Raw genomic sequence first — 24,011 nt, 5'->3', positions numbered from 1 at the left:
GCAAAATGAAGAAGCTGTTATATGAAAAAAAATGCACATGTGTTGTTTCCATCATATAACTATTGAGTAGCATTTCCTAAAGTGAGTTCCACAGAACATTAATCTGGAGAGATGTTCACAAAAGAAAACAAAAAGGGTCTGTGGTTAAAAAAAAAAAAAAAGAGCACTGGAGAAAAAGAATTAAAAGTAAATACAGACAGACTCTTTTCCTTTCTTTCTTTCTTTTAGGTTTTTTTTTCTTTTGTTTGTTTTTTTCCTTTGCAATGTAGTTTTAGAATTTCTCAAGTATTAGAAGATCAACACTCCTGCATGTATTAAGGTGGTGGATGGAGTAGAAGGTATGAAGGGCATAAGAGAAACTGATCCAGTCAGTTCAGAGTGTTCTGGCAAGTTCTGGCTATGGTCGTCATGTGAGGGTGCTGAGGCTAAGTCCCCCTTCATGTGGAGGAATTGATGTACTTCCAGCTACCTCCCCCCATAGACTTTGAGTTCTTTGAGGGCAGTGACAGGATTGGTGGATCTTCAGATCCCTCTTGCTCCCTGAGGAAACTGGGTCATAGTGAGTGCCACATTTAGTCTGAATTGAATGACTGACTGACTAGGGTGGGGACTGGGGGTCCTTAATGGATTCAGTGCATGAGAAGGAATAAAGTTGCCATGTATTTGCATTTCAAGGGTTCAAATTACTGCATTTTACCATTACCATTATCTGGTGACAAAACATTCAGAAAAAAAAAAAAAAATCCAGAAAGTTTCAAAAAGCAAAACTTGAATTTGCTGCTTTCAGGCAACTATTTCCATAGCATTTACATTGTATTTACAGCTATTTCCATAGCTTTTACATTGTATTAGGTATTATAAGTAATCTAGAGATGATTTAAAGTATAAATAGGATGTTACATGCAAATAGTATGTCATTTTATATAAGGGATTGAGGATCCTTGGATTTTGGCATCCGTGGGGGTCCTGGAACCAACCCCCTGTGGATATCAAGGAATGACTGTATATATTTGATTATTCTTTTTTTTTTAGTGCAATGATAATTTTTAAAAATTTTTTATTTATTATTTTTAACATCTTTATTGGAGTATACAATAGTGTGTTAGTTTCTGCTTTATAACAAAGTGAATCAGTTATACATATACATATGTTCCCATATCTCTTCCCTCTTGCGTCTCCCTCCCTCCCACCCTCCCTATCCCACCCCTCTAGGTGGTCACAAAGCACCGAGCTGATCTCCCTGTGCTATGCGGTTGCTTCCCACTAGCCATCTATTTCACGTTTGGTAGTGTATATAGGTCCATGGCACTCTCTCACTTTGTCACAGCTTACCCCTCCCCCTCCCCATATCCTCAAGTCCATTCTCTAGTAGGTCTGTGTCTTTGCAATGATAATTTAAGCAAAGTCGCCTTCTATATTATTACAGTATAGAGTTTTGAATATCAAAAAAATTTTTTAGGGTTTACAGTATTTATTGCCTCTTTAGGGAAGCTGTGAAGGAGGACTTTTAGTTTATAGTAATATAACTACAGAAAAATACTGCAGATGCGCATTTTCATAACTGACTCTGAGGTATATACTCATATACCTACAGCTTAATATATGCAAATGTCTCCAATCTGATTATTGTACAGTCTTAGCATTCTAGAATGTATAATTTTCAATTACTGGAGTGCTGTTTTATGTAAAACTCATATCTCACAATGCATCATTTTTCTTCTGGTTTCCCTGAATTTCTATTGTACTGAATTTAAAATGTGAGTATGAAAGTCCACAAATGGGTGGATTGGTAGCAGGTTATAAAGAGAACTTCCTTTTCTCTTTGAAACATCTTTTGGGACTTTCTCTTTTCCTGAAGTGTATCTTTTGAAATCTTTAAATACAAAAATTAAAAGAAAAAAAACTCCATGAAAGTGAGTTATTATTATTCATAAAGAGTAGACGACTACTTGTTTAAAGGCACATCAGGAAATGGTCATTGGGCCCTGGTCAATGGTCAGAGAAGGTCACCAGTGTTTTAACACAGACACATTTTCACACTCTCACCATCTTAATGTTGGTGCCATTTTGAGTCCTGGTGGTTTCACATTAAGCCTATTTGTCCAGTGCGTAGACCCTCTTTTATTTCCCACAAGGAGGGCATAAATGGTGCTAACAGGAGTTGCAGAGAGTGCAGTTTGGCCCCCACTCCTTGCTTGGGCCCTCACATCTTGTGATCTAGGATTCCTGAGATCCATTTTTAGTTCAAGACTCTTCTTATGAAGCTCTATTTCTCAGCCTTTAAAACTCCACGGTCCTTCCTGATGAACACAAGCCAGCTCACAATTTCTTGTAACTTTATTTAAAATTTCAAAACAAATGATACCAATATTTTGCCTAGAGCCAAATTAAAGTCATTTTAGTATAGAGGATGCTATTTTTAACCACACCTACACCATTCTGGAAATTTCGATAGCTCAGGGAGGGTGAAGATGATGAAGAGAATGAAAGATGCCCTCCATTAAGAGATTCTCCCTTGGCTCCACCTGGCAGAATTAGCAGTTCCACGGGAAAGAGCAGACGATGGCTTTGGACCTCTTCATGCAGCACAGCTGGGGCTTGCTCCTCAGGGAAGGGGTTGGGCTAGTGGGGTAAGCTCAGGATTTGCCCCTTCTCTCGCTGACCAGGTGTCTCTGCTTTTGTTTTCTGTTCTTTCCGTCTTCCCCTTCAGAGCATCGTGTGCACTGGGCGGCGTCAGTGGCACCCAGACCCCCTCCTGATCCACTGCATCCAGTCCTGTGAGGTAAGCCACCTCCCCTCCCCCAAACGCAGACCAGAGCTCTCTGTTCTGCTCAACTTATGGAGACTTGCGTCCTTCTGCTTCCATATCTGCCCTTTCCCAGCTCCTATGTCCTTTGCGTGATCTCTTAAATTTAGCTCCACAATCCCCAAATTACAGATATTAGGATTTCTGATTTTGCCTTTTCTTAAATTTTAACAAAATCTCCAGGGTTCCATTTTAAATGGCTTAATAAAAGTTAAAAGCAAGTCAGAATTATTTATGGTTTTGGGATTCTCTAACCGGGCCTCACTGGAGTTTAGTTAGATCAGAGTTTTGCAGATCAGTGGCCCACAGACAGGGGTTTGGCCAGCTCAGTGTCTAAAAACGATTTTGTTTTGGTTGCTAATGCTTAAAAATTGGGATTTTCACATAAAATTCATATGTGTATACGTAACTTTACACACACACCCCAAGTAAAAATAAATATAAAACTCTTTGTGCAAAGATTTTTCTCTTGAAAAACAAGAATATCTGACAACCGTGGCAACAGTTAGCTGGATCTGAGCGGCAGCTACAACACCAGAAGGGCAGCTGCCCTCCAGTTCAGCGTGGTCCTCACCAGACTCTGTAGCTTCTCACCTACTGGGCTTCTCTCATTGACATCAACTGCCTGGGTCACACAGGCATCTCTGTTTTCGACCTCTGAGGAGGTCCTGTAGTCCACTGTTGATTAACCCAAACTAGACCTTTACTACCTCAAGGAAGCCTGTTTACTTCTCACACAAGGCATTCCCCTAGCAGTCTGGGACTCAGGGGGATGTGAATTCCTTAACTAGATTAAGAGGAGTTTTTGCAAGGAAGAGTCAAGAATGAGGCAAAGCCTTGCTGAGGGAGATTGACCCAGGAACCCTGACATGGGAGCTATTACACTCACACACATACACACACACACACACACACACACACACACGCACGCACACACACCATTTAAGCCCTCTCACCCTGGGTACAGCCAGTAGCAGATACAAATACTGTAGTCTCAGGCTAGAGTTAGGCTTTGTCATCAAAGTCTTTCACTGGAAGTAATTAAGCCACTTAGCAGCAATGCTCAATAATTCTGGCTGTGCCTAGTGCGCTAGAGAGAGCTGTTTAACTTGCCCTTGACTTCCAGCACCCTCCCCCCGCATACACACCCAACCCACATGCCTGTTAGTCCCTAGATTCTCCTGTATCCCTGTTTCTCTTGATCTAATTCTGGGAAACTAGGATCTACATGAGGCCAAAGAGGGGGAAATTGTGGGGTTTCAGACAAAGGGAAAGCTGGGTGGGGAAATGATACCAATAAAATAGCATCCTGAGAGTGCATCAGGAAAAATGCTAGCATGGAGTGCGCTTTGTTACGTGTGGGCCAACAAAGCAGCTCGTCTCCTGCCATCATTAGAAAAACAGATGGCAGTGGGGTGGGGAGGGGAGGGAGTGACTCATCCACTGGGCAGGGGGTAGCAAGGGGGACGAGGAGGCCAGGGAAGGAAGGAGATAAACAGACAGAGGATTTGCGAACTTTGGCGAGATCAAAGGGGTCCTGAGAATTCCCTTCTGTGGCTTCCAGGCGTGATCGCAAGAGGGAGGGTGGATGGCAGGGCTTGGAGCTGGCTTCAGTGTTTCCCAGAAGGTTACAACACAGAGCTTTCCCCATTTGTCCTCACTCCGTGCTGCACCCCAGCACATGCTCTGGATCCCTTATCCAGAGCTTCCCAGGCTTCTTTCAGCCCCTTTGTTGGTGTGACAAGGAACAAACCTGCATTCCCTCTTATGACCCCCCTGCCCAACTGCTATCACGCACAGCTGAGGCTTGACCACCACACACCTGTTGGTACCCACACTCCAGGGCTTCTCAAAACATGGCCCCTGGACCAGAACAAGTGGCATTGCCTGGGAACCTGTTAAAAATGCACATTCTCAGGCCCCATCCCAGACTTACTGAATCAGAGACTCTGGGGGGTGGGAATCAGCAATCTGTGTTTTAACAAGGGCTCTGGGAGGTTCTGAAGACCGCTTAAGTTTGCAAACCACCTCTCTGGTCACTATGGGAGCAGACAAGAAGGTTCCTAGACTATGGATCCCTAATTTGAAGCTTATTTGTCTAGGAATAATTCTAGCCTACATTATTCATTCACATTCTGATTATTCTACAGTATTTCCCGTGACTCTCTGGGTAGGACAAGATTTGACAGGACATGATTTTGCTTCTGGTTTCCCAGCAAAGGCTAGGAAGAGAAAAAAAACACTTAGAGGGGTGGACAGAAGCAACAAAGAAGAAGAATCAATACCTGTAGAAAAGGAAAAGGAATTGGGCAGAGCGGGGCGCATGGGGAGAAGTAGAAACAATTGTGAAGGAATAAGTAATAAGAAATGCAGAGAGGGAGGACGAGGATGGAAAAGGAAGGACAAGAGCGGCTGAAACTGGCCTGTTCTAGGGGCAACTTGGCAGGCACTTAGTTCTTTACTGGAAAAAAGTCAGCTAAATATATTAGGGAGAACCAAAGAGTGTCAGAGACAGACGGAGAGGAAACAGACCTGGATGCAAGATAAACCGAAGAGGGTTAGGTGGGTGAGAGCAAGTTTTAAAACGTGTGGCACAGAAATCTGATACTTTGTACCCCAGTGTCTAAAATGGGTTTTCTTTTTTGGCTTTCCAATAGCGAATTGAATTCTAAGATGTCCCCTTAAGACATTCAACCTCATAAGAGTGAAGTACATCATTCTTTATTGGTCTCAGTACGCCGAGGCATTGAACCAATCCCCTCACTCTCCCACTCCACGCCTGCGTTGTGTCACTTCTGCACCTCTGTTTGTGTCCTATCCCCTTGGCCACAGAGTTTTAGCCTTCAATTCTCCACTATCTATGCCTCTCACTTTTCTTTAAGAGACAGCACTGAAGGTTCCCTCTGAAACATCTGATGTAAATAATGCCATCTTCTCGTGGTGACTTATGCTCCCATTTTCTCAAGAGCACGTGTGTACCACATATCTGGAGTCGAAACCTGTTCATGCCTTAAATTCTATTTTTCTAGTTGGTTCTTGTGTTTCACCTTCTTGACCCAGACACTCCTTGTATTTTCTATTTCTTTTGTAAGTTGCAAACGGGCAGGGAGTGGTAATTTCGTTGGTGGAGAAGTTTTGAAGTTAAATATAGGTTCAAATCCTGGGTCAGCTGAGTGGTGTAAGCCTTTGTGTCTTAATCTGTATTGGGAAGTGGGGGCAACACAGCCATTTTAAGGAGTTGTGATAAGGGATTAATGTGATAATGGACATAAATGTTTAAGCATCATGCCGTTCCGGGTCCATAGTAGATGCTTATAGGGTGGTGGCAACTGTTATGCGCTATTAGCCACTCTGCGAATGCTTACTGAATGAGTGCAGCAGAAGGCAGGGCAGAGCTGCTGGGTGACCTCAACGTGTTTAGATGCAAACTCTGAAGATGGGAAAAGGGAAAGAACAAAGGAAGAAAGGGGAACAGACCATTCCCTGGAGACCCTCTGAGAGCCACAGTTTGCAAATCACTTGGAGACAGCTGCTGAATCTAATCGGTCATGAGGAGCTCTACTCATTCCTGCCGTTGCCCTCGTTGGGGCCTCAACATCTCTCACCTGGGCTATTGCATTAGTTTCCTAATTGTTAACCCTAATCCCAGACCTGTGCCCATTAAAATTATAGACAAGCACACAAATAGTCAGTGATAACTTTGTAGAAAACAAAGACTTATTCTGCCAAATGCTTGGCCAATTGAGTGCACTCTTTTCCCAGTATGGGTGGCGGGGAGGGTTTTCCTCATTTTGTGGGGTGATAATTGAAGTGAGTGTTCACTCCGTCAATGAACACATTATACCGTCAGATCATATGTGTTATCTTCTCTCTCTTTTTCCTTCCTTCTTCCCTCCCTCCCTTCCCTCCCTCCTCCCTCCCTCCCTCCCTCCCTCCCTTCCTTCCTTCCTTCCTTCCTTCCAAAAAGTCATATTTATTAATTCTAACAAAGTCTACAGTCCTAGGTTCCATTAAACTAAGAACATCTTGTTCTCTAGGGAATGCAGCTGGAAATAAAGACCACATTTCCAGCCTCCTTTTGCATAGAAATGACTAATTTCCTTCCTGTAGGATGACTAAAATTGAGTGCCCATTGACCTACATTTTGGTTCTGCTTTTTCTGTGAGCACGTATTTCTTACAAGTTTGTTGTGCTTGTCAGCAGCCCCCCATTTTGGATTACAATTTCTGATATTCTCTCTTTAACATTTTGCAGGTTCTTGTAGAATTGTGCTTTTTCAAAAAAAAAAAAAAAGGGTGGGGGCAGCTGTGGAGGAGGACGGAGGTGGAATGATGTCAGAAGAATTAGGTTCAAATTCTGAGTCTACCCTTGTAGCTACGTGTTGTATCTGTCTGGCTTTCTCTCAAAAATCCTGTGAGAGTCAAGTGAAATAACTGATGTTAAGGTGCTGTGTAAATTGCCAAATAATATAACATATTTGTAGTGGTATTGCCTAAGGAACGATATACATCACTATGTAAGGATGGGCTCTTATTGAAACAATATATACATATTAAGAATCAAGAAAGAGTCCACTCACACCCAGTTTATATCTTTATGAGTATTATATACTGCAGGTGGCCATGGTTAATTGATGTTCTTGAGGCTTCCAATAAAATTTAGAAAACTCTTTAAGATTGTTTTGGGTATTTCAAGTAAGTCTCTCTGAACATGCTACTATTTCTCCTATAAATTCTTATACATACCCTTGTAAATGCCTATCATCTCACTTATCACATTATTTCAAGATTATATGACAGGTCTGTCGTTCCTACAGTCTGTGAGCTCCTGAGTTGTAGGATGTGTTTTATTCCTTTGAAAAACACAGGCCTAATTCTTCAATGACACCTGCTTCTACCCCTCTAAAGGCAGGGAGAGAGAGTTGAAGGTAGACCTTTGATTTTGAGAGTTTCAAATTGAGAACGATTATATTAGTTTTCTGAGGAGTAGCACAGTGGAAGGAAAGGTAGGGAAGCAGTAGAAGGTGAAGGAGAGAATTACAACCCTGTCATGCATAGAATCAGAAAGCTTTGCAACAGGGGCAACCCAGAGGAGCCAAAGGAAGGCTGTCAGGGGTCCGGAGGCAGGCTTGAACCTCAGTTCCAGCCCTTAGTACATGTTTCCTTGGGCAAGTCCGTTAACATCTCTGAATTTAAGTTCCTCAGCTTTAAAATCAGGTGGATACAATTTATCTTTTAAACTTGTTGGTCAGATACCTGATTCAGAAAACTATGGAGATGCACCCAGGGGGGTGTCTTTTGGGGGCCTTTGAAGAGGTCATAGCTCAGGAGAATGTGAGTCATGCTGATTTTTCAGGAATAACTGGAAATCTCCCTTGTTTGGGGGGATTTTTGCCTTCTACATAGATTTTGATCTTTCTGTTCAGATTTGTGGCCTTAATGGTTAGCTTTGATTTCTTACTCACTGGATGGGTTGCATTTTGGAAATCTGTTGGCACCGCCCTTCCTTGGCTTCAGTCCAAGGTCAGTTCTGCTTTTGGTTTTGCTTCCATCCTCCTGGTTCTAGCTGGCAAGAGAGAACTCAGACTAAGAAAGGGTGGATATGAGAGTCAGAACATGATAAAGGATGAGCAAGCGCCTATTGTACGAATGTTCAGTAAACATTAATTGAATCTCATTTATCAGTAATACTGAGTGACTTCTGTTACTCACCAAAAAATTAATGCTTCTTCCCACTATCTATTCTAAGACAGTGGCAGGCAATACATATGTAGGTGCATATACATTAAGTGAGTGAGAGGCCAAGCTGATCTGGAGGAAGATTAGGTAAAGAATTGCTTAGTAAGACTCTTTGGAGTCCCCATCCAATCATTTTGATGTTCTGAAAGGAATGGGGAGCTTACAGAAGACTGAAAAGTAAAGCTATGTAGCATGTACCATTTTAAAAGAAAAGGGGGTTGAACAATAAAGCCTATGGGCCTGCAAGCTTGGTTTTTCTACTAGGAAGAGTTCTAGGACAAACTTCTCTAAGTCCTGTATTTATAAGGGATGTACTCTCCTTTTCAGTGTGATGTTTTGTGACAGAATGATTGGTCAAAGAGACAAAGGAGAAATCACTTTTTTAATTTAGCAGGTGTGTCATTCTAGTCCAAATGATATACCCCTAATTTAAGAAGACACCTAAGGAGTTGACCACATGTTGGATCACTACTGTAGATTGTGCTGAACTGGGATGGTCCATCCAGTGGAAAACTCAAGACTTATTCTGGCCACACCTTGTCTTTACTCATTTCACATGGGCAATGGACTCTGATGATAGTTTTTTGTTTTTGTTTTTAAAGTGTGCTTAAAAATTACTTGGAGTGCTTATTTTCAGAATGTAGATTCTTAGGTTCTGTCCCTCCCTCCCAATTTTTTACATATCAAGTCTTGTGTGGAGTCCAGGAATTTGCTTTTTTCAGAAATACCCCAGGTCCTTCTAATGTAGGTGGTCCTCAACTGCACTTTGAGAGTTACTGGGCAGGAATGAATTAATACACTCAAAGATAATTGATGCAATAGCATCCACATCACATCTTGGAGAAAAAGGTTCCATCTACCAATAGTTAACCATTTATCTAGTGGGTTCTCTTTTTAAAAATTAATTTTCATTGGAGTATGGTTGCTCTACAATGTTCTGTTAGCCTCCATTGCACAGCAAAATGTATCAGCCATACACATACAGATATCCCCTCCCTTTTGGACTTCCCTCCCATTTATGTTACCACAGTGCACTAGTTAGTTCCCTGTGCTATACATCATGTTCCCATCAGTTATACATAGTGTCAATAATGTATATGTGTCAGTCCCAGTCTCCCAATTCCTCCCACCCCACCCCTTTCCTCCTTGGTGTCCATACATTTGTTCTCTACGTCTCTGTCTCTATTTCTGCTTTGCAACTAAGATCATCTATACCATTTTTCTAGATTCCACATATATGCGTTATTATATGATATTTGCTTTTCTCTTTCTGACTTACTTCACTCTGTATGACAGACACTAGGTCCATCCACATCTCTACAAATGACCCAATTTCATTCCTTTTAATGGCTGAGTGATATTCCATTGTATATATGTACCACATCTTCTTTATCCATTCCTCTGTCGATGGACATTTAGGTTGCTTCCATGTCCTGACTATTGTAAATAGTGCTGCTATGAACATTGGGGTGCATGTGGTTTTTTTTGAATTATAGTTTTCTCTGGGTATATGCCCAGTAGTGGGATTGCAGGGTCATATGGTAATTCTATTTAGTTTTTTAAGGAACCTCCATACTGTTTTCCATAGTGGCTGTATCAATTTACATTCCCACCAACAGTGTATGAGGGCTCCCTTTCCTCCACACCCTCTCCAGCATTTATTGTTTGTAGATTTTTTGGTGATGGCCATTCTGACTGGTGTGAGGTGATACCTCATTGTAGTTTTGATTTGCATTTCTCTAATAATTAGTGATGTTGAGAATCTTTTCATGTGTTTCTTGACCATCTGTATGTCTTCTTTGGAGAAATGTCTATTTAGGTCTTCCAATAGTTCTTGAATAAATGAAGAAATCACCTGAAATAGAATAACATTAGAAAGATCAAGGATACAGGTAAAAATATCTGGCAGACAGTGGTAAAACTGAAATTCTTATAAACCAGAAAAGACTTAATTGTTTTAAAATTACAGTTAAATTTTTTAAATGATGGTTCATTGTGGGTAAACAGTAGCCTGACTATGTTCTTAAAACGACAAGCTACCTGCCAATAAGTGTAAGTGAGACCAACTGAAAACCCAAGTATTTCATTGCCTATCGTTATTCTCACCATTGATCTGATCCTGTTTTCTCTCTGGGTCCAACTTTTGTAGCCATTAGAAAACACAGAACATGTTGAAGGTCACAAAAATAATATCAAAAGCTTGATAATAATACCTTTGGTGAAAAATAAAAAGAATTGGGATTTTTAAGCCTAAAAGAGAAGGATAAAGACTAATGTAGTAAGTATTTTCATGTAGTAAACATTTTATATACAGAAGAGTTAACAGTCAGCATGCCCCAATAACAACAGGAAAGAAAATAATGGGCTTAAAAAGCTGAATGAACTATTTAAAGTAAATCTGTGTGAGAATATCCTGGAACTGTTAAACTTTACAGAAGTTTATAAAGGGAACTGTTTAAAGGCATATTAGTCTTTGGAGCATTTTAAAGGGGTGTGTATTGTCTTCTCTCTGATATGGTTAAACATTTTCTGATGTCTCAGACACAGATGATGGTTCGGTACTCCGTCTCCTTGTAAATCTATCACTCCATGGATTTAAATGTAAATATATTTGTGTTTTCTGTAGGCAACCAGTAGAGATATTTTTAAGTGTCATGACTATAACGAGTACTACCTTGATAGGAATTTGTATAGGAGGGAATTGGGAGTGGAAAGACAGGGGTGAGGAGGCCTTGGGGACAAATTTAGCTTCAGGGAAGTGGCTGCATTTACTTAAATGTAGGTGGGCAGTTATATTGTTTTTACACATTTAGTAGCTGATATCAACAATGCTTCCATCACTAATTCATTCCATCTGCTCCATCATTCCTTAGATTCTTTCTTCTGTGTTGTCTTGGACCTCTCTCTGCCTCCCTTTTATTATTTGTATTCCAGATGGTAGCCCTGTTAGCTATGTCTGAGACATGTGCTTCTTGATCACTCATGGGCACTGCCTGGGTTTACTGCTGTACCTCTAGGACGTGGGGGCCAATATATAATTCATGAGGTGGAAATGATGGCATGAAAATCGAGTTTTTATTGCACCTTTTTTTCTTTCCCAGACTTTGAGCCCAGAAGGGGTAGAGAGGAGCTAGAGTCAGACTAAAATGCCCCATTTTAGGAGACGTGCTTTATACTTGGGTGCAGAATGCCTGCATGCAGATCTGAATGTGATGATAAGAGATGGGGGTGGGAGAGGGTCACAGGTTAACCAGCATGTGATAAATACCCGAGAAATAAGTGATTTTTATGGGCCTCCGCATGATGTGTGGCCCTTTTGGAGGAAGACTTTTATTTCTGTTAGGGTTTTGTCCCCTTGTTTTTTAGGACAAGATGTCGTATATAAATATATATAATTTCACTCAGCCTCATAGTGAAACCTGTTCAGCCATTCTTTTCTCAAACTTTTATCCTTTTTGTTTGTAAGGTTTATCTCTATTACTGTGCTTTAGTAATGCCTTTTTCATCACTAGATAGTCACAAATTTCTTTTAATAAATGCTCAAAACTTGATCTTTGAAGTGTGACCAGATGGAATTTCTACTGATCTTTTCAAAAAAACCTCTCACCTGAGTATGTCTTTATAAATTCCTTATTAAGAAGAGAAAAATGAATCTCTTTTTATGATACCTGTATATAGAAAACCAAATGTTCCAACCCAACTTTATCACTTTGGGCACTGAGATTGCAAAGTTGTTTAACTTCTCTTATTTCCTTTTCATTTACATTTTGTCATTTAAATGATAGCCAACAATTAAACTTCTCTTTGCCACATTTTAGCTGTTTACAAATCAGATATTATAATCATTCTTTCCCATGCTTCTCAGAGGACAGATCATATGGGCTTACTTTTCTTTGACATTCTTGCCAAGTTCTTTAGTATCTATGGGTGAAAAGAAGTTAATTAGGGTGGAAATAATAATGGCTTAGCAGCTAGTAATGAGAACAGCTACTCCACTTCTGGTAGGGATAGTGTGGGTCCTCACAAATCTAAATCTAAATATGTGTTAGACGTGCTAAAATCCAGAGAAAAAATGAAAATTAACTTACATTGGAACTGTCTTCCAGGCTCACTGGCTGCCAAGTTCCAATCCCCTCGAGATTTGTTTGTGAATTTCACCGCCAGTTTTGTGCAGTCTCTTCACTGGCCTGGAAATCTGGGCATGTCTTTAGGCTTGTCCAGAATCCCGTTCGGTTCAGGGCTCTACTTTAGATACTCCAGTTGGAATCTCTGAAAATCGGACTCCAAATGTTAATTAGGACTAGTTTTTTCATACTGAAAGCTAAAACCATTGTGTTTTTTTCCCCTGCTTTTTAAAAAAGTAAAACATTAAAAGCACAACCATGCAAATTGTAAAACCTCCTCTAGATTAACAACATTCATGAGAATTTATACTTAAGACTGCCTGGGAACCACACTGTGACAGCCCGGTGGGCTTTCTACCAGGCTGCATTTTGCTTCTTTTGTCTTCTCCGGCCTCGTGGGTGGGCCACTTTCTCACTCTGTTAATTCTGGTTATGACATGGGTTTTTCCCTTTTTCTCCTCCAACCACACCCTTTTTCTGATTTACTCTGTGCTTTTCCTTATTGTTCTGTTCTTTTGATTCTTCATTTCTAGTCCAACTTTGCAGACAATTGAAATATTACTCACCTGTAAAAATAGCATTATGGAAATGCTACCTTCTGTTCTTCAACTTGGCTTCCTAATGATCATGCTGAGATTATAAGAATTAGCAGTAAGCAAATATAATCAGATTATATCTATAAGTAACTCTACCCCTTTCCTCTTCTCCTAAGGCCTTTCTCCACTAAGATTTCTAACTGTGCTCCTAAACTATGTTTTAAATACAGTCTGTGACTCAAATATGTTCACTGAGACTGTTCTTAAAGTCCATAAAGCATTGATTAGTTTACCATTTACCTTCATGGTCATTCGCATATGCCTGTATTAAATAGTCATATTGACAAGCCCTTTCAGAAAGTTCATATAATTTGAGTCATTTCTAATTTATCCTACTAAAATAGATATTCCTTTAAGTGAAATTATTTTATTAAATACCTGTTGTTTGTGACTGAGGGATAGCAAAGTACTCTACTAAGTCTCTTACACTTACTTTTTAAAAGTATATGAAGTATATATGTATACCTATATACACATGTGCGTATGTGGGTATGTATGTTCTGACTAACCCTATAATGAAATGGTGACCAAAAAAGGGTGACTGTCCCAAACTGATTGCAGTTATTTGCAAATTGCCGCAAATAGCAGGCACAGCAGAAAGGATACACATTTCAACCCTTGACTAATGGGTTTAAATCTCAGCTCTGCCCTCATTAGCCATATTATCATGTAATATTTTTTAAACTTAATTTTAATTCTATAAAAGTACTACTGTACATGTACCTAGTTTAAAAAGCCAGTTAGCACCTCTGGGTTTATTTGGAGGAGTGACAGTGCCTGCCCCTCTCTGGCTAACCTCAGCCGCTCTTGGCAGACACTACTCTTCCATATCTTTTCTGCTTCTCCTCGTCACTTCTTTTATTTCATCTGGAAATTGCATCTATAAATATATATCTATATCTACGTATATCTATACACTTATCATCTGTTTAATAATGCTTCCACTGCCAATCTTGTTTTTTTTTTCATTTATGGAATTTTTTTTTTTTTTTAAGGCTTTTTAATTAATTAATTAATTAATTAATGGCTGTGTTGGGTCTTCGTTTTTGTGCGAGGGCTTTCTCTAGTTGTGGCAAGTGGGGGCCACTCTTCATCGCGGTGCGCGGGCCTCTCACTATCGCGGCCTCTTGTTGCGGAGCACAGGCTCCAGACGCGCAGGCTCAGTAATTGTGGCTCACGGGCCCAGTTGCTCCGTGGCATGTGGAATCTTCCCAGACCAGGGCTCGAACCCGTGTCCCCTGCATTGGCAGGCAGATTCTCAACCACTGCGCCACCAGGGAAGCTCCTGGAATTATTTACTGACTTCCTAATATAGAAGGGGGGTTTGAGCTCTCTGACACAATCACTCTCTCTCTCTCCCTCTCTCTCTCTCTCCCTCTCTCTCTCTCTCACACACACGCACACACCTCCCTCACAAGACACACCTGTATAGCTGCCTGCAGGGGTCCCTGACACTCCTAATTCTTGAGTTTTTCCGGTATTCTGTGCATTTCAGGCATTTAGGTTTCTGTTTTCTCAGATCTTCTCTGTCAGCTACTATTCAACCATGCATTTTCCACTTTCCTAAATGCTGTTGAATTCTCCATTGGCTGTTGTTGTCTCTTCTGTTCTCTTTTCTCTTGTGATTTCGTACCTTGTTTATCTTTTTATTCCCATTTCAGTGGGGCTTCTAGAGGGAGCAGATATAAAAACAAATTCAATTCACATGTCTTACCAGCGCTAAGCCTGGGATGTAGGAGATGTGCAGTGGTCATTATACTGTTACTACTCACCACTCCCTTCGACAGAATTTATGCCTATGTGGAAGAAAACAGACGCACCTGACAGAGACGATGTTCCTTATTTTGGTATTTTTTTCCCCCTACTGTCTCTTCTAACTTCTTAGTTTGACCTAGAGTCAAGGAGAAATCTCTTTAAGGTGCTTAACTCATGAAAGTGCAGGTTTTAGATAAGGATGCACTTATTAACAGAATATACATTTATTGTCCATGTATAGTCTATGACTCTAGGGATATGAAGGGAAAGAAGACAAAGCTCCTGTCTCCTGGGAATCCACTCTAACTTGCGGGGAGGAAAGAAAGTGATTGTGTTTGCTTACTGAACAGGCAGGAGGTGGATGTGGGACATACAATTTGGGGAAGATTTCAGAGCAAAGAGGCACTCATATAGGATTTAATGGTTCCACTAGTTGGCGTTAAAGTAGAAAGCCCTATGGGCAGAGGAGATGTTATGAGTGCAAGGTGCAAGGATCTGAAACACAGGGAATGTTTGGAGAACCACGTGGAGACCACAGTTGAGGCTATAGGGGCTCAGGCTAGATGAGGGAGTGGCTTGAATGTTGCCATACTTGGACTATCAAATTTATTCCGATGGCATTGGGGAGCATCACTAGGAAGCTACAAGATGAGATACATTGGTGAAGATGAAGCCCTTCGAGAAGAGACAGGTGATAAGTAGAATGGTTAGGAGACAGTGCCTGTATCTCAAGAGAGAGACGGTGAGAGCCCAGACTCAGTCTCGCCAGGTAGGGATGGAAAGAAGCCACTGCTGAGGCCTTTCCTTTTAAGATATAAAATCAATTCTAAAATCCCATCCAATGGGGAAGATGAAGATCTAAATCTAACTGTCTGGTGTTTGGATGGATAGTGAATGCCATTCATCTCTGTAAAGAAAAAGAAGCAGGCTTGTAAGAGACAAAAATGAGCTTGGCTTTAGACTGAGTTTAGTGGAGTTGGAAATAAAAGGTCTAGCGTTCAGGAGCACAGTCTCAGTTCGTGACTTATGCTGAGAAGTCAGGAAAATATGGATGATAATTAAAGATAGGTGAGGGGATGTGATCATGCCAGGAATGTGAATGGGGAGAGGTGAGGAAAAAAGACCTGGGAGGAGGGAAGTAATACAAGGGAAGAAGAGAGGAAGTGAAGCTAGTCAAGGAGATAGAGAATGAGGAGAAAAGTAGAAAGAAATACAGGAGAGAATGACTGTAGGAAAACCATGGAAGAGGAGAGAGATGGTAAATAGTGTTCAATGCTACAGAGTGGACAAACGAGTTGAGTATAGACAAGAGACGATTAGGCTTATAATTTCAGCACTCACTGTAATCCCAGACACAGTGGTAACTGTGGAACGGGGGAGAGGGCAGTAGGTTGAGAAATAGATAAGAAAGCGGATGCAGCAAATAAAAATATTGTTTCCAAAAGTTGGCCAGTACAAGGAGTGAGATGAACAGTAACTTAAGTGGAAAACAGTGTTCATGGAAAGACTTTTGATATGAATAAAACTTTAATATATTTATTATCTGTGGGTAATAATCTGATTAAGAGTCTGGACACTCAAGGTAAAGAGGGGATAGAAAAGATTTCAAATACCGTTGGCTCTGAGTCAGGTGAGAAGGAAGTAACAACGACTAGAGACAAAGTTTGTAGGGTAGCAAACAGAATTCAAGAATTCAAGGAGTTCACGGGCAGCGGTTTCTCATTTCTCTGTGCAGACTTTCCCATCTCAGTTGATGACAACTTCATCCTTCCCGTTGCTCAGGACAAAATCCTTGATGTCATCTTAATCCCCCTCTTTCTCTCATCCTCCACAGCCAATTCATCAGGTAATCCTACTAGCTCTACCTTGAAAATCCATCCACAGTCCAGTCACTTTTCACCATCTCAGCTGCTGCCACCCTGGTTTGAGCTATCGTCCTCTGCTACCTGGATTCCTGCAATAGCCCCCCGACTGGTCTCACTCCTACCCCTGCCTCACCACTGTTTATTCTCAGCACATCAGCCAAAGGGGCCTGTTAAGATGTAAGCTAAATCCAAGCACTCTTCTGCTGAAACCTTCCAAGAATTCCTCAGTTCACTTGGAGTAAAAAATCAAAGTCCTTGCAATGGCTTTCACAGCTCTCCAAATGTCCCTTCTCTGACCATTTGATTGGAAATTGCAACTGTCTTTCCTCTCTCATTCTCTGCCCATCCTCCAACCTATAGCATTCCCTTACACTGCCCTATTTTCTATAGGGCTGTTACTTTTTAATTCACTAAATAATTATTTGTTATATTTAATATCTATTTTCCCCACTGGGATACAAGCTCTACAGGGCAGGGCTTTTTGTTTATTTTATTCACTGATAAACCTCAAGTCCTTAGTACAGTGGTGCAGTGACTGGCACAGGGCAAATGTTCAATAAATATGTCTTGAGTGAATGAATGAGGTAGGAAGTTAAGGGCTGCCATAAGATTCGCAGCAGGGTAAGGATCTTAAGAAGCAGCTTGATTACTATGGAGAAAAGGAAAATTTTGCTCACTTGTGAAGGGTAAAAAGATTGCCAAGAGACCCTGAGCTTTATGACTCCTTTAAGAGTCTTTTTCTTACTGGATGCTCTTTTTGTTGAGGAAAGCCCGCTGTTAGCATGGCCCTGTCTTGGGACTTCGGGGATGAGTGGTGAAATTTAGATTCCCTTCAGCTCTTTGAAGGCTATTTGTGCATTGGGTAGAGAAAGCTTGGTTCCACATATTGCCTTTCTTCTCCTTAGTTATATGACCTCAATCAAAGTCATTTAACTCCTACGGAAAAACAATGTCTCCTTTGGTTGACTTTGAATGTTCTTTTGGCTCTCAAATGAGATGATGTTTATGAAAGCATTGATTGACACTAAAATGCTACACATGTGTACAGGACTATCATCATTATTATCATGCCTGTGTGAGAAGTCTTCCAAAGCAAGGCCAGGCTGAGGCATGGCAACAGTGCCGGTGACAGGGGACACATCCTACATGCTGCTCACTGGAGGTCCCAGCTGAGGAAGTCAAATGTCTACTAGGAGGTGTGCACATAAAGCTACAGCAAGAATCAATAAGGAGAAGCAGAGCCTCTGCTTACCTCCTTTCAGCTCAGTCTGATTTTTTTCAGGCCTGCAGCTTTGAGCTAGTTTTTGTGTCTCTTTGGATCTACCTTTCCAGGTGTAGGCACCCAAACTGGTCAGCAGAACCTTGTTTAAGGGGCTGACACAGCTCAGATCTGCGTCTGGCCGGCAGCATCCCAGCTCCAGCCCATCAGCTTGGGGCAAACTTCCTCCAGATGCTCCCCTTAAGGGGATGCCCATCATCCATTGAGGATACAAAGCCTCCATCTTATTTTCCCTCTGTTCCATTGAACAGAGGAACAAGAATAAGAGAGAAAATGAGCCTTTAAATGCTTAGCCAAACAACAACAACAACAAAAAGAGAAACAGAAAACCCCCAAACCATATGCACCTATTTTGAAAACAGACTCATTGTCTCTTCCTTGTCTCAACATCCCTAGCCCAGTGATCCTAAGTAAGCCTTCTTTTCCCCAGTAGATTGTCCATAGCCTCTTCAGCCTTATACATTGTTTTCTTTCCTATTTAAGATCAATAATGAGGGCTTGGCAGGAGAAAGATTCAAATGGGTCAGGAGGCCCCTGTGGCTTTTCTCCGGCTTGTTTTCCACAGCCCATTCTAGCCTGCAACATACTTCGCAAGAATGAGTTGGCTGCAGATCTAACTCACGGTGAGAGGCCGCCACTGAGGGCAGCATTTCAGACTAGTGAGCCTGGAGCCACGAGCAGGCTTCCTGAAGCCCAGAGCCTGGGTGTTTCCTTACACACGCACATGAACACACACGTGCACACACAGCAGCACACACCGGGGGTCCTTATCGAGAACAGATGTTGCTGCCCAGTGTGCCAGCCACGTGTTGTGCATGGCATTTTCTTCTGTTAAGCTCCTGGCAGCTGTGTTTTTCCTTTCTTCTCCCCTCCCTCCACCTCCCACCCGCTTTTCCCACCCCCTACACCCATTGCATGTACAAATTGTCTCCTGATTCATAGTGGGCCAGCCTCATATTTTTGTTGTTGTTATTGTTATTGCAAACATTAGATGCTTCCAAAGCTGGAATAAAATAAAAAGGAAAGAAAAGAGAAAAAAAAAGAAACCACAACAACCCCCCAAAGAAAACATGTTCTAACCCAGGAATGTACAATACTTCATGCATGGGAAGCATCTTCCCACCTCTCCAAGCTTAGCTACAGAATCTAGGGCTCCAAATTCCAACACATGAAAAAACAAATTCATCCAGCTTTTTTTTTTTTTTTTTTTTTTTTGTATGAGCCTCATACCATTTCTCAATCTAAAAGCTTGCTGCTCCCCCCAATGGCAAGGATTTGCAGAAGCAGCATAGCCTCTTTTCCCAACTCACACCATGGTTACTAAACTATGATCACTCCTTCAGGTTCCTTTATTCATTTCTTCACTTAAAATAATATTTTCTGTGTGCCAACTATGAGTCAAGTTTACAAAAATGAATAAGGAATTTCCAACACAGTGTGTGCAACAGAGGTAAAAGATCAAATTTCTACCCAGTGAATAATAATACAAAGATATGAACAAACTCACTTGGGGACACAGAGAATAAAGCAAATAACTTGTTCCAATCACGTTGAGAAGATCTTACAGAGGGGTAACCACTTGATGTGAATTTTGAAGGATAAATAGAAACATATGGAAAGGCAAAAAATGTGAAAGGAAATGGTGTGATGCAGCCATCCAGTTTTTTCTGTGATAATGCTGCATGACAAATAATCCCCAAATATCAATGTCTTGTAATAATAAAATTTATTCCTCACTCATGCATCTGCAGTTGACTAAAGTGGTTCTGCCTTAGGTTTGGGGTTGGGTTATGGTATACTCCACCTGACTCTCACTCAAGGACCCAGGCTTCAGGGTTTCAGGGTCAGTAGCTACCCAGCATATGTTCTTCTCATGGTGGATAACATGGGTACAAAGAAGCCAGAAAAGGCATGCTGGGACATTCAAAATCTCTGGTCAAATGTAGCATATGTTACTCACACTCACATTCCATTGGTCAAGGCAAATCACATGGTTCCATTTAAAATTAGTAGGAAGGGGAAATATACTCTGCTGATAGTGAACTCCTGGCAAAGGAAGAGAGAGTAAAAGGAACTGTGGACATGTAATAATATCTGCCAGTCAGTCTTTTTGGTCACAAACATTTGTTATATTTCAAATTTACTCCACTTTACCCCAAGACATTCTAAATGTCTTATCCAGTTATAGCATCAGGCTTAAAAATCTAGAACATCATGATTTACATCAGGTTACAATGTAGCTTCTCTTAGTCTGGATTCTGGTTTACTAAAAATCACAAGTTCTCTGCCTTCCACACACCTGATGGGCAAAGTAGAGTAAAAACAAGACAACTACAATAAACATCCCCTTTAAAGGAGAATAACGAAAGGAACATAACTGGCACTGGTCCACGATTCTGAAATCCCTCTGAGAAAAGTGGCAAAAATTATACTCTAAGAATAAGGAGTGCTGCTTGTTTAATAGTTTTTGATTACTCCCTGGATATAGGTCCCAAGTCGATTTTTCTTCATGGCTCTTGGCTCTGCTTTCTTGGATGTCCTTCCTTTTCTATTATCCTCTTGGGTCACAAGAAGAGAGCACTGGAGAACATCCTCCTATTGGAAGCTAAGTAACGTTATCAACCTGCTTTATCCTCTTAGAATATAGGGGATCCAAAAAATCTATCCAAATTCTCTAACAGTAAGTCTCTTTTAACACAATCTGATGCTACTTTTGGAAATTGAACTCACAGACTTTTTTGGTTTTGCATATATTTAATTTCAGTCAAATCCATATTGCAGGAGCTATGTCACAGTCTTTTCAAGATGTGCCTCTCTGAATCAGTTTGATTATAGGTATTCTGAGCTTATGAGACTTCTCTGGGATAAAGTCCTTAGTCTCTTTTCTATGAGTCACTTTGTTCAACTACAAGGATCTTCTAGGTGCCACTTTAATCCAGTTAAAAGTCCTAACAAATGATGTAATTGTCCACCCCTTGATTTGGTCTTTGCCTGAGATTAGGCCTTAACTTCAGTCTTAGAAGGCCTGTCTAATATACAGCATTACTCAGTTTTATCTTTTGCTTGTTGGAGATGAGAAATAGCTTTGGTTTTCACTGCAAGTCCTGGAATTTTTAGCGCTCTATATTACCTGTCAATTCTGCTGGCAAAGCAGCAACCTTTTCTGAGTTCATCTTTTCTTGCAGCACCTTATCAGATGGACATAGCAACCAATAACTAACCCTAGTAATATTATTCTTTAAATTCTCTTTACCCAAAGCCAGTAGGCTATTGAGTAAATTTTCTGACCTACAAGTTATAATAGTTAACATTATAACTTTCCTCACAACTACAGGAAACATTTAATAATTTTTTTTCCCCACTACATGGTGAGGTACTTCATTTTTCCAGCTTCCTAAAACAGTTCCTTTGCTTTCGGATGCACCATTCTAGAACCAATGCCACACATTTTAGATTTTTGTTATGGCAGCACCCCACTTCTAATACCAATCTTTGTATTATTTAAATGTTTCTACAATCATGTCACATAACAAACAACCCCAAAATACCAGTGGCGTATCACAGAATATATTATTAGTCTGCTCAGTGAACCTGATCTTGGGGAACATGAAGGAATGTGGAATGACTGGAGGTTAAAGAGCTAAGCTAGGGCTAGATCACTCAGGCTTTTGTGTGCCAAGCTAATGAGTTTGGACTTTATCCTGGAGTCAGTGTCGATCCATTGAAGATTTATAAGTAGAATATGAAATAATCGGGATAGGCTGTGGTCACAAATTAACCCGGAAATCTCAGTGATTTAACATGACAAAGGATTTGTTTCTCACTTACGTGAAGTCTGGTGTAACTCTCTGGAGCACCCATTCATTTCTTCCATCGTACGCCTCTGTGCTCTCAAAATGTGGTCTCCATGGTTTCCTCCAAAAGGGCAGAGATGAAATACAGAGAGAGGCCAATAATTCTTGAGTCCCTTAGATGAGAAGTAATGCATCACTTCTGCTTGCCTTCCCATTTACCAGAACTTGGTCACATGGCCTCAAGCCCACGACACGTGAGTCAGGGAAACACACAGATATTAGGTGAGCATTAAACATCTCAGTCACAGAAAAAAGATTATAGGATTTATATTTTAGGAAGAAAAGCATGGTGGCAAAGTTGGACCACAGAAGTCAGAACCTTATCCTCTCTCACCTAAACTAATGTAACAGCCACCTACCTCACTGAACTGAGGAAGCAGAAAGAGAAGAGAGAAAAGAGTCTGCATACAAAAGTATTTCTTCAGTAGAAGGGTGAACATTTGGATGTTGGGTGTGATGGATGACGAGAAAGAGGTTGAAGATGAAATCAACTGGATTGGAAGGAGGGGAGGTGTATGATGACACTATGAGCTTACCTCTCACACTAATAATATCTCAGTCTGATCTGAAATAATCTCAGCCAACAGTTTGTCAACACATAATGCTTGAACATCTACTTCGGGGAACAAAGAAAAGACCTGGTTCCTGCCTATGTGGTTGGACTTGTGTGCTATTTGTGTTGGTGTTGGTTACCTATTTTGAATGTTCAGTTGGACCAGTTAGACCAGGTTCTAGAGGACAGGAGGCATGTTTCATTCTTCTGTGTTTATACCCACTCCCCACAATGTAGTCTAATATTAAACATTCCATAAATAGTCAGTACATATTCACATTTGTCTGAGTGATGTGCATTTTATTAACTTCTTTGGCTGCTCCTGGCAGAGAATACTTGGTAAATTCCTTATGCGTTGAAAATGGAATACAGGGGTTCAGAACTAGAATGAGTCCTTTATTTTTTATTTAGAGAAACCAGGTAGTAAATTGAATATGCATTATCCAGATGTGAAAGATCCTGAACAAATGATGATGATGAAATCAGCTCCCCACTGTCCTCTCCCTTGTGTGCTTGTTCGGAAGTTTAAAATACCTAAGTTTAATTTTCACCTCTACTGCTCATTCCCTAAGTGACCTTGAGGCATGGCCCTTTGTCTCATTTTCCCCATCAGTGGAATACGGATAATCATATTAATCTGCCTCACCAGGTAATGTAAGGACTAATTAAAAATGAGATTAGATTCAGTAGAAGTCTTTCTAGTGTGAGAAATATTAAACTTGGTGGTGCATGTCTGCAATGCTGTTAGATTTCCAGTAATGGTCTCTGGCCTTGGAACCACTTAAGACCCTGATGACACTGTAGCTGAGTTGGAGTGTCTGAAGCCTGCCCAGCTTATTGGCTGTGCTCACCTGTTCTGGTTTCATGCCCTGTGTGCCCAGCCCGAGGGCCAGACCCATCGAGAATTGCCTAGTTACTGAATAGGAGAAGCCAATGATCTTTTTACTTCTTTGGGCTTCCTCTGAGAGCTGCTTCCTGCCTGTCTGTCTTCTTCTTACCTCCTTTTCCTGCTCCTTTTTCTCAGACAAAATCTTTGGGAATTCTTTAGGTTGACAAATCAGTAAAAATAGCTAAATTAATAAATTCACTAAATAAGTCTTGAGCGTTAGTCTGCTTGGGCTGCTATTTACAAAATACATAGGCTGGATGGCTTAAACAACAGACATTTATTTCTCACAGTTCTGGAGGCTGGGAAATCCCAGATCAAGGTACTGGATGATTCAATTTCCTGGTGAGGTCTCTCCTCCTGGTGTGCAGATGGCCACCTTCTCACTGTGTCTTCACATGGCAGAGAGAGAGAGAAAGCTCTGCTATCTCTTCTTATAAGGGTAATAATCCCATTATGAGGGCCCCACCCTCATGATATCCTCTAAACCTAATTAGCCCTCAAAGGCCCCACCTCCAGATACCATCATATTGCGAGCTGGGGCTTCAATATATG

General features: G+C 40.9%; 1 protein-coding gene across 8 annotated transcripts in view; it reads left to right on the top strand.

Moving 5' to 3' along the window:
* The window catches only part of PAPPA2 (pappalysin 2), a 432,894-nt gene that overhangs the window by 388,885 nt on the left and 19,998 nt on the right, over positions 1-24,011 (top strand). For all 8 annotated transcript variants that reach the window (XM_082355821.1, XM_082355820.1, XM_082355819.1 and 5 more), the window contains one exon: positions 2,711-2,782. In XM_082355821.1, coding sequence (XP_082211947.1) covers positions 2,711-2,782 — 72 coding nt within the window. The remainder of the gene's footprint in view (positions 1-2,710; positions 2,783-24,011) is intronic.

This window comes from Balaenoptera borealis (genome assembly GCF_965194805.1).
Source record: "Balaenoptera borealis genome assembly, chromosome: 1".
In the NCBI taxonomy this organism is placed as follows: Eukaryota; Metazoa; Chordata; class Mammalia; order Artiodactyla; family Balaenopteridae; genus Balaenoptera; species Balaenoptera borealis.
This window is presented reverse-complemented; position numbering and strand designations above follow the sequence as displayed.